Source organism: Gadus chalcogrammus, chromosome 9, assembly GCF_026213295.1.
Source record: "Gadus chalcogrammus isolate NIFS_2021 chromosome 9, NIFS_Gcha_1.0, whole genome shotgun sequence".
Classification (NCBI taxonomy): domain Eukaryota; kingdom Metazoa; phylum Chordata; class Actinopteri; order Gadiformes; family Gadidae; genus Gadus; species Gadus chalcogrammus.
In genome coordinates this window covers 19,063,176-19,074,401 of record NC_079420.1, presented here as the reverse complement: position 1 = coordinate 19,074,401, position 11,226 = coordinate 19,063,176, and the positions used below count along the sequence as shown (strand labels likewise).

The 11,226-nt window shown below is 43.7% G+C and overlaps 1 protein-coding gene across 2 annotated transcripts; it reads left to right on the top strand.

The window, feature by feature from the left end:
• The first annotated feature begins 414 nt into the window (after positions 1–414).
• Positions 415–9,962, top strand: lsm14aa (LSM14A mRNA processing body assembly factor a). Of its 2 annotated transcripts, none has more exons than XM_056598619.1 (9): positions 415–705; positions 1,377–1,537; positions 1,882–2,041; positions 2,193–2,540; positions 3,009–3,191; positions 4,742–4,916; positions 5,970–6,008; positions 6,420–6,678; positions 7,296–9,962. In XM_056598619.1, exons 1-9 carry the CDS (start codon positions 585–587, stop codon positions 7,314–7,316), a joined length of 1,467 nt encoding a protein of 488 aa, XP_056454594.1. In that variant the 5' UTR covers positions 415–584; the 3' UTR covers positions 7,317–9,962. The 2 variants fall into 2 exon arrangements, with proteins under 2 accessions (XP_056454594.1, XP_056454593.1); XM_056598618.1 differs by having other exon boundaries at positions 7,293–9,962.
• Positions 9,963–11,226: the final 1,264 nt, after the last annotated feature.

The following is an 11,226-nucleotide window of genomic DNA, read 5'->3' as shown; positions in this document are numbered from 1 at the left end:
CTTTTTTTCAATAGGCTCATAGCCAAATACTTAAATATATATATATATATATATAATACTCATTCAAGTCATACCCTAACCCTCTAATTTTTTCTTGACATTAGCTGTTTCCCTATTCGGATTGTATTGACAAACGTATTGAAACGGCAACTGTAAGGAAAAAAAGGGAATTAGGTAAAATAGAGATAAATAATGATTTAATGATTATATTAGATCAACACTTATAATACAGCTACATCATTTCCATTCCTGATATTCAAAAATGTGGCATTCGACAGACGTAGACAAATGTATGATTTGTTTTTGCCCGCAAAAAGAATATGGAGCAGATCACCGTCTTTTCTAGTATGTGTAGCTCTATAATCCGACCGCGAGTGTAAACGCGCGATATTATGATTTCCCATTAACCCCCGCGCTGAGAACGATTTGATGGAAAATGAGGTAGCCATGTTGGAGTGGTAAAATCGGGGCTCGGAGAAGCAGCTATTGGAGAAAGTTGGAGCAATATTTTTAGATTTCTGTTGCGGGGTTTGAGACCGGCGTCGAATTTCTTCTTGAGCGAGACTGTCGGATAAAGCGCCACGATGAGCGGAGGAACGCCTTATCTTGGCAGCAAAATCAGCCTGGTGTCGAAGGCCGAGATCCGCTACGAAGGGATTCTGTACACCATCGATACTGAGAACTCCACAGTCGCACTGGCGAGAGGTAGCTCATGGACTCACGTTGAGATATTCCCTGCTTACGTTAGTCGACTAGCATTGAACACCGCCAATATGTAATCGGCTTTCTAAATACGGCTATGCATCCGTTGTTGTGCCAGACATGCAGGATAAGCTGTCTGGGGCACATAGGGTTAATTTCGCGTCAGTAATAAGTTGGAAGTGACAGGTATTGTAGTTTGCGAACAGCCACGGTTGGTTCACAATCCATGTGTCAATCTACTTTTTTGAAGGGGTTCAAAAAAGAATGCAACTGCTACCCTGCATGTTTATATATGGGTTACAAGCTAAAGTATTTAGCTTTATACTTCTAGGATTATGAACCATTGCTAACCCGAGCCAGCTTGTCTACATAGGCATGGTCACCACGCAGGGGAGTTGGCCGAGCACAGGTGTATTGTTGAAGTTGATCACATTGTTCTCCTTTCGAAACACATTCCCACCACCTTTACCATCTATTATATTGCCTGCGAAGCAGACTATTCTACTACGTGTTAACCAGTTACCCCCTGGTCATAGTTGTTTTTACTAACCTATCTTAAGAATATGATAAGACTTAACGAGACATAACTTGGTGGTATGTCCATATCCGGCTAAACATTATTGTGGTTGGTATGGCCTAACGTTTCTAAATGTGGTGTTCGTCCTTTTCTATAGTTCGTTCCTTTGGCACGGAAGACCGTCCCACCGATAGGCCTATCCCGCCCCGAGATGAGATCTTTGAGTACATCATCTTCAGAGGCAGTGACATCAAGGACCTCACAGTATGTGAGCCCCCCAAGTCAAGTGCTCCTCCGCAGGACCCAGCCATCGTCCAGGTTTGTAGTCTTATTACCTCAAAGGTGCTGTAGGTAAGATTTAAAACGGCAAACCACCCGTTGGCTATTTGGTAGTGAAATGCGCTGTGAGAATATTATCCGTCTGCCTCTGTATGAATTACGATTCTTTCAATGGTTGGTTTGGGGAATAAATCTTGCCTGTCAAAACTAGGTGTGAGAAATGGAACAATTCTCAATAACAGAGAAATGTTTAGAGGGAGGGGATGTTTTCTCTTTGGTAACTCTTGCCTGCAGCACATTTTAAATCAATTAAATTCAGATAACTCTGAGTCATAAGACATGGTAAGGTTCAGATGGCTAGGTAATTCTGGTTCTCTCTGTAGTCTTCCTTGGGCTCTGCTCCACCGCCTGCTCCAGCCACTGCCTCTGCCCCGTTCCAGTCCGCCGGCTCCTATGGCCTCTTCAACAGGGCCCCCGCGCCTTCCTACAACCAGTTCAGCAGCGGCGCCTTGGTCTCCCCACAGTTCGGCGCTGTTGGCGTCGGTAAGAGTCAGTAGGGCTGTCGTGATGTGTTCTCGAAGCCGACTGCCCACACAGACAACGCCTGTCTCAACCGATATTGGTGCTAAAATCCCTTAATTTGAACAGTATTTTGAGCACCCCCGCTCATGTTTTAGTTCTTGTTCTCCTCCAGGCCGTAGCAGCCCCAATCTGGACCCCCTGAGGAAGAGCCCCACGCTAGAGCAGGCCGTGCAGACCACCTCCTCAGCCCCCACCTCCTCCTCCTCCACTACAATGCTGCCCGCCCCCGGCCTGGCCCTCAGGAGCCCGGCCCACGGCCGCACGGCGCCCACCATGGCCAACCATGGCACGCAGAAGGCCCCGCACCAGGAACGCCTGGACCCAAGGCGGGGTGAGCCTGTCAGGGGAGTCCGCAGCAGCCAGGGCTGGCCCGCGCCCCACCCCGCCTCAGCAGCGCACAACGCTGCTCTAGATAGAGCTCCCACCGCAGGGCCGTTCCACTCTTTCTTTAACTCGTCAGGTGAGGCCTCTGCTCGGTGTACACCTGCTCAAACATGAATGCATCACGGCCGCACTCTACATGTCAGGAAAGGAACCGGATATAAGCTGTCTCAAAGTTCACTTGAAAGGTAAAGAGGCAAGCGTCTGACGGTAGGAGGCTCGGGCCTTGTGGTAGTCCAGTGCAGGGCTTTTCCCAGTGACTATTATCATATTATATATTATATTATTTTATTTTTTTAACCTGAGCAGAAATCCTTTCACAGGTTAACCATATAGGAGGTTTAACTGCAGGAGATAGTACTCACTATTTAATTTAGTGAAAATCATACCATTGCCATTCTACCTTTGTTTAGTTTTTAAATGAAGCACCTGGAGCTGTGGCTTACTGACCTTACTGAAGCGGATTCAACCAATTCATACAATTGTTTTATAATGCTATCAATTGTAATTTGACATCTTAACAACAATGTTTTTTGCCCTTGCGCAGCAGCTGCAGGGCCCCCACCCAACCGCCGCGGGCGAGGGGGCGGTCACCGGGGTCGGGGGCGCTTCAACGTGCGCCGGGACGGGCCGGTGAAGTTTGAGAAAGACTTTGACTTTGAGAGCGCCAATGCCCAATTCAACAAGGAGGAGATCGACAGAGAGTTCCAGAGCAAGCTCAAGCTGAAAGGTACTACACAGCTGTCACAGGCACTTAAGATATTTGATTCTAAGAATTTGATAGGTGGGGGTCAACTGATGCGATATGGCAGAATGGTAACCCACCAACCTGTCATAAGCCCTAATCTGTCATGCTATTATAAGCACAGATGAATAGCAAATACTTTTCTAATGTATACATGTACATGTCACAATCCATAATGGGATATGGATTTCAGAAGTCTTATTGAGATCAGCAGGCCGGCCCTTCCAAGGCCATAGAAGCTCGATGGGGGGGCTACACAAATCTCTGAGATACAAATTACTCTCACAGTGGTTCTCAAAGGGGTCTGCTTTTGCATGGTTGATTGTAGGGCTGTGCAAGATATATCGAATATATTCGATACATCTCCGAAATAGCTGTGTGCGATACATGAAATTATCATTTCGTAAGTATCGAGTATTTTACGGTCACCTGGGTTTTTTCAAGCGGCAGGCGAGACTTGCCTTGGTTTCGTGTTCAAAACATTCTCCAGTGGCTTTCTCCCTCCCGCAGTAACGTGAGTGAGGGGTAAAGAAAACACTTGCGTCACACATTCACCAACCAATCCCACGCGACATCTAGGTGCGGAAGGGAGGGAACTCATTTTCAAGTTTCTTATGGTTTGCAGCACCGGCCGGCTCAGTGTAGATGCAGTGTATCCTAACCAATTCAATCCACAATTGAAACATGGAAGCGGACGAACTGCTGGTTCCTAAAATAACTAATAAGGGATCAGTGATCTGGCAGTTTTTTGGATATCGAGAGGAGGACGTGCAGCAAAACACACCAATGCTTGTAACGTCTTGCCTGATCTGATGTCGCCAAGGTTACCAGCTGCACGCTCCATAACAGTTACACACACAATCGGAATACAAGGTGCTCAGTCGTCTTATGCTACTTTTCTAGCTTTAAGTTGGCCTCGGAAAACATCAATGTTTTACCCTACTTCAAGCAACCATAAATAGTTAACTGGGACGTGACTGCGTGGTTTGTTGGGGAGAGGAGTTATCTGTCGACCCCTGCAAGGCGCTGGGGGTAGAGGGAAGCACACCTACAATTCCTAAATAAATTCAATGGGCTCAAAAATATCGAACGCATTGTATCAAAATGAGTTTACAATATTTGAGTTTAATTCATTAAAATGGCCTACATATAAAGGAAATACTGCCTAAATTAGTTATTTGTGTCAAATATTTTTAATATATAAGCCTTAATGCTTATAAGCCTATTAATGTGATTAATCACTAACATGAAAATATAAAATGTTTTGATGGAAACCACCTGGGAAGTTAACCAAGAATGGTATATAGTCTACAGGGATTGTAGTGAAAACAGTAAAGGTTAAAAGTGCGATTTCATGGGGTCCTTTAAAGGAGATTTCAAAATATGTAGATATATATTGTATATCGTGAAATGGAGAAAATGTATCGGGGATATTAATTTTTTCCCATATCGCACAGCCCTATCAGCTTGTACATTCCCTTGTGGGATCCCGCTGACCATTAAGAAGTGATTTATGCTGCTGTCGTGTCGCCCAGACGATAAGGTCGTCAAGACGGAAAAGGCGGTGAACGGAGAGGAAAAGCCAGACTCTGGTTTGGAGCCCCAAACCACCGAGGGTCCTGCCGAGGAAGAGGGGGATCCCCTGGGACCCAACTGTTACTATGACAAGACCAAGTCTTTCTTCGACAACATCTCCTGTGACGACACCAGGTACACACCACACCAGACATGCAGCCACCGGTATATTTAGGGCTCTGTCACGTTAAAATTGTACCGGGGGCGAAAATTGTACCGGCCTACGTCATCGTTTGTTTACATCCTGACAACCTGACAACCTGCCCTGCAACAGACGACGCGATGCAGAAAACATGTTTCCAAACGACGAAATAACATAATACAGATAGCGGATCGCTATCTGAATTATGATAGATAGCGATAACACTTGTTTTTACTTTATATTTGTATTGTATTTAATTGTTTAATCGAAACAATAAAGAAAATTGCCCGCGAAACGGGCGATCGCGTCAAATGACGCGTCAAATCACGTAGGAAGGTTCTTGAACATTCTAGACTATGAAACCTGCTTAAAACACTCAGTTTACTAGCTAAATTCGATTAAACAATTCAATACAATACAAATATAAAGTAAAAGCAAGTGTTTTCTAGCGATCCGTTATCTGTATTATGTTTCAAGAACCCTCCTACGTCATTTGACGCGATCGCCCGTTTCGCGGGCAAAACATTTGTCATTTGACGCGATCGCCCGTTTCGCGGGCAATTTTTTTTATTGTTTCGATTAAACAATTAAATACAATACAAATATAAAGTAAAAACAAGTGTTATCACTATCTATCATAATACAGATAGCGATCCGCTATCTGTATTATGTTATTTCGTCGTTTGGAAACATGTTTTCTGCATCGCGTCGTCTATTGCCGGGCAGGTTGTCAGGATGTAAACAAACGATGACGTAGGCCGGTACAATTTTCGCCCCCGGTACAATTTTAACGTGACAGCTCCGTTATTGGTATCGATCTTCTGATCCTTCACATTGTTTTTATAGTTTATGGAGTTGAGCCGCTGGCACTTAGTGGTGACTACCATGTTACATTGTCATGATACTGGTATTACCAGGTGAATTTGCATTGTAGGATGACAAATGGTAGCCGAGCTTCAGGTTCATGTAACAATTAATTGAACAATTTTGTAAAGTGATTGACCTGTAAATATGTTTCTACTTATATATCTTTATCACTTTTACAGAAAGGCGAACGAGAAATCGGGCATTTCTGTTTTTCCAAGGTACGGTTTCATCCTAGAGCTTTGGTTGTGGCTATTTTATTGTTTTATTGTCACAACAGAAAATTCCAAATCAAAATTTGTTAAAGTTCTGATAAATAAAATGTATAAAAATACAAACTTAAGATATGAAACTCAAAGTCCTTTGAACAAAAACACAATAACCAAAATAAAAAAAACAATAAAAAATAATATATTAATAAATCGGCCGATACGATAGTTTGGAAAATGCCTACTATCGGCCGATATGACGGCCCGCCAATATATCAGCCGGGCTTTAGTTATGGCAGCAGTCAACAGATCTTCATCCCTAATCAGCCCGTGCTGGACGGCCGAACTGCTTAGCAATTTCCCAATAGCAGGCTGGTGGTAGCAGGATCACTAAGCCCCCGCTGGATCCCATCTCTCCTGCAGGGAGCGGCGACAGACCTGGGCAGAGGAGAGGCGGATGAACGCAGAGACCTTCGGCATCCCCATGCGGTCGAACCGCGGCCGCGGGGGCTACAGGGGCCGCGGCGGCGGCGGCGGCGGCGGCGGCGGCATGGGATTCCGCGGGGGCAGGGGCCGCTCGGCCAGCCGGGGGTCTTTCGGACCTCCCCACGGAGGAGGATACAGGGGACTTTACAGAGGCAGCCAGGGGGGACGGGAGTTTGGAGACCTCCCGGAATTCAGGGTAACGTGTTAGCCGTTCTCCTCGACTAGGTAACGTGTTAGCCGTTCTCCTCGACTAGGTAACGTGTTAGCCGTTCTCCTCGACTAGGTAACGTGTTAGCCGTTCTCCTCGACTAGGTAACGTGTTAGCCGTTCTCCTCGACTAGGTAACGTGTTAGCCGTTCTCCTCGACTAGGTCACGTGTTAGCCGTTCTCCTCGACTAGGTCACGTGTTAGCCGTTCTCCTCGACTAGGTCACGTGTTAGCCGTTCTCCTCGACTAGGTCACGTGTTAGCCGTTCTCCTCGACTAGGTATTGTGTCCTGATCTCTGATGAGTAACGTGTTAGCCGTCCTCCTCGACTAGGTATTGTGTCCTGATCTCTGATGAGTAACGTGTTAGCCGTTCTCCTCGACTAGGTATTGTGTCCTGATCTCTGATGAGTAACGTGTTAGCCGTTCTCCTCGACTAGGTATTGTGTCCTGATCTCTGATGAGGGACGGAACTGGATTCAGCCTCACGAATGAAGTTATCAGTACGCTAAATAAAACGGCAAAAAAGGTCCAGGCTCTTGCCTGCTAAAGCGATGGCCCGATGGCTCTGCATGTTGGTAACCCCCGGTGTGTTTCTGTTCCAGAAGGACAGTAAAGTGGCTGCGTAGCCCCAGAGAGGAAGGATCCGCGCAGAGGTGCAAAGCGCTTCACACTTCGTCACAGAGAAAGAAAAAAAAATAAAAAAAATGGTTTTTGCTTTTTGTAACCTTGATTAAAAGAATGAAGATTGTGTACTAGCTATATATTTGTCACCAGCACTGGGGTAGACTGCTCGAATGAAGCCTTCCTTTCCTTATAGTTCAGACGCCTGTCCATCGGGAAACAAACTGAAGTCCCAATTTCTGCTAATATTTATATTTCCAGGGGTCTGAAAAGTTGTGTGTAACTCATTTCAGAGGGATGTTAGTATTTTTGTTCAGACTTGTACTCCAAACCATTTATTTTATTTTAAAGTAAGATATTCCCCTTTAATGTCACTCCCAAAGTTAACTAAAACTCTGAATAATTTTCTTTTCTCCACTTCATATTTTAACCTGTAGTTAGTACCCCATTAACTACCCTCACTTCCAGTCATGGTTTTCTTTATTCACCCAATCCTCCAAACGATGCTGCCCATACTGTTTATATACCTTCTTTTAGCTCATGTTCATATTTACTTCTGGTATCAACTACGGGATAGAGCTTCACTACTGGTCGCATTATGGTATAGGAAGGCTCTTCCTTTACGATTTCACAGGCTCTCTGCTGTCTATTTGTTCTTGTTTTGTAACCAACCAGACTCAAGGCCATAAGGGGCCATGTGTCAATGGTCAATTACTACAGCTAAGCCCTGCTGCTAAACATGCGGCCGGGGTGAGATGCAGTAGCTTGTTCTTTTGATAGTTTGATGTTAAATGGCAAGCTAGAGCAGATCATCTCAATAGGCTCCCCTGCCAAAAAAGCCAGTTGAAGCTGACTGCACTTTGTGAATGGGGATTTGCGTGTTTTTATTCTTTGTACCATTATTTGTAATTGGAGAGGTCTTACAGGCACAATAAATTGTATAAGCTGTTGGGATTTCATTATTCCCTTGTATATCAAACAGCATACGGAAAGTGCACATAGTAAGGCCCGTTTGCATCTGGATTTAGTACCCTGCACAGTAAACTGCTTTTCCTTTTAGAAAGGACACTTGCTTGACAAAATGGTACTGTGCGGTAGTTGACAGTGGTGAAGTTTACAAAAGCGATGAACAGAACTATATATATATATCAAATAAGCAAGACTATTCTGTATTGATGTAGCAAGTTAATTTTCCTAGCGATGTGGATATTTATTTTGGAAACATTGAGTGCTTTGGCCCTACTGCAAGGATTGATTGCATAAATGTTGACAATGATTCGATTCCCCCCCAGTGTATTAAGTAATTATACCATTAAACAATTTAGTTGGTTCAAAAATGTTAAGTTGTACCACAGCATCTCTGAGTAAATGATAGGGTTGAAAAGCCCACTGCTTATGTCCTGGTAATGACTCGCTCTGTAACTGTACATCTTGATTCTACTCCTCTTGCTTTATTATGAAGATGTCTGCATACATTTTTGCACCAGAAAGGGGAAAATACTTATATTTTCAGGAAAGATGTAAACTTGACATGCAAAGCTACCTTTAAAGTACGTAACTATACTCAGAGATGTGCAAAGCTTTTCTTGATCTGCCTTAAAGCTATACAACAACTCTTGATTTTACTTATAGGAACTGAGCAAGATGAACCATTTTTTGTATGATTTATTAAACAACCTTAGTAATTGAAAAGCAGTTTTTACTTGGCCACTATGACTTGATGGCTTATAAAGTACTTATTTATTCTCTGTTAAGGCAGTAAACACTGATAGAATTCCAGTTTTACACATGGAAATTTGGATGATGTCAACATTATGTACTCCAAACAATAAAACCCATGTTTAATAATTTCCCATACATCATATTGCTGTGATTAGATGTAGACGCCTTGCCAATTTGTTCGGTGGTCTAACTAAATGCTCAATTGTCCCAAGAAATACCTAGCTGAAGGTTCTTTTCAACTGCTTCAGTGCTGCAACACATTTCAGCAAGAAAGTACACATTTCACACCCTTGGCAGAAAGTGGCCCTTAAATGTTTATTTCTCTATTCATGTGTTGTTGGGATGAAAATGTTTGCAAAAAAAAATAATGACATGGGCAAAACCAAAAGGTTTTCGACACTAGGCTTGTTGACAAAATAACTGAAAAAGAAAAAAAACGAAAATGTTTGAGCATTGACTGTTGATACCATGGCCAAATACAGGTGTGTGTGTGTGTGTGTGTGTGTGTGTGTGTGTGTGTGTGTGTGTGTGTGTGTGTGTGTGTGTGTGTGTGTATATGTGTGTGTGTGTGCGTGTGTGTGTGAATGAGTTCATGAGAGAGGGTGTTGAATGCCTGACTTATAATAAATCACACAAACAGTGCTGTACAATGGGCACCACACTGCATGGTAGTTCTGTTTAATGTGATCAAAAAGGAGAGATTCTGTTGCAATAACTGAATGCTACCATGTGGAGGTTTTTCTCCGACAGGCCACAGCCCTGACTCTGACCCCGATGCCTGCACTGCTCCGTGGGGTGCCAGCAACACCTTTTTGTCCTGAAACCCAGCATGATGTGCTCCTCTGTGGTTTTTGGTAGACCAATGTTTTTATCAAAAGCATACAATAAACAGCAATTCATTACAATGTGGTGTGTTTGCTTTGGTCTTCTGATCCTCATTCAAGGTACCTTTAGGCAAATGTGGGTACAATTAGACTAAGCAGTTTTATATATATGTTCTACGTAAAAACATTAATCTGCATAAAGTTTGAGATTTAGAATGTCAGATGGCAATTTAGGCTATGTATAATACTTTACTTTTGTTATGTATTTTTAAATTAATATTTTGTTTGAACATAAATTATTATATAATAGATATATAGATTCATTTATACTATCTGGTACCAGTCTTGCTAGTGAAATGAATCATGGATATATTGGGATTATAGCCGTTTTGACAAAGCAAAGCATTTACGATCGTTTGGGCTGCTGTAGTCATTTGTCCATTCCATTTTGGATTTTGACACAGGCCATCCAGCAGAGGGAGATGGGGACCGGGGCCACGACCCAACCTGAGCCATGGACCTATTACCAGAGCCCGTCTACGTATCATAGACATTCTCTGCTATTACCCACCAACCCCTATGGTATAATTTATCAACCGGCCGCCAGGAGCAGTGCCTTCTTCCGCAATCCAGCACTGTTAGTGGCCAAGTCTGGTAATGCAGTTGATTTGGCGGGCTGTGGACGGGTCCCTCGATTCATAGCGACCCAGAAGCAGATATCTCCTTTCACTCTAATATAAGCGGGGAACAGGAATGTGTCTCGGCAATTTTTTTCTGGATATCAATCAAAGTCTCATAATTATCTTTACACTATGTACTAATAAAATGATAGTTTTCTCTTTTCAAAACTCTACCTCAAGCGTTTTATAAGCCGTTTGGTTTTATTTTATTGCAGGAGAAGGAGGGGTGGGCAGCTGAAAGGAGTCGTAGTGAAACAAATGTTGTTTTGGCCCGGTCTCCGAGAGGGCTCAGTGCACGGCTCCGTTAACTTCTGGCGTCAAAGGTTTTTCCTTTTACTTACGTTTATGGTTTTTAGGCCCTGTGATGACTTTTTTATCACTAAAAGTCGCAGAGCGATTTTTTGACTGGTTCAGTTGTTGGACGCGCTCCTCTGCTTGCGATCATTGCCCATACTTCTACATCCGGAACATCATGAAACGTGCACTGCGCGTCATGCAGTAAGGGCGTACCTAAGCTCCCACGATGCGGAAGTCTTTATATCCTTGATGTTGCGCTGTACAAGGGAGCAGTTTTCATAGGAGTGAATGGGATCCATGTTTTAATACGCGGAACTTTTCTTTATAGGTCCATGGTACCTTTGCAATTTGGATGAGCCGACGCTGCGCACATGGACCTAGCGGTGACAGTG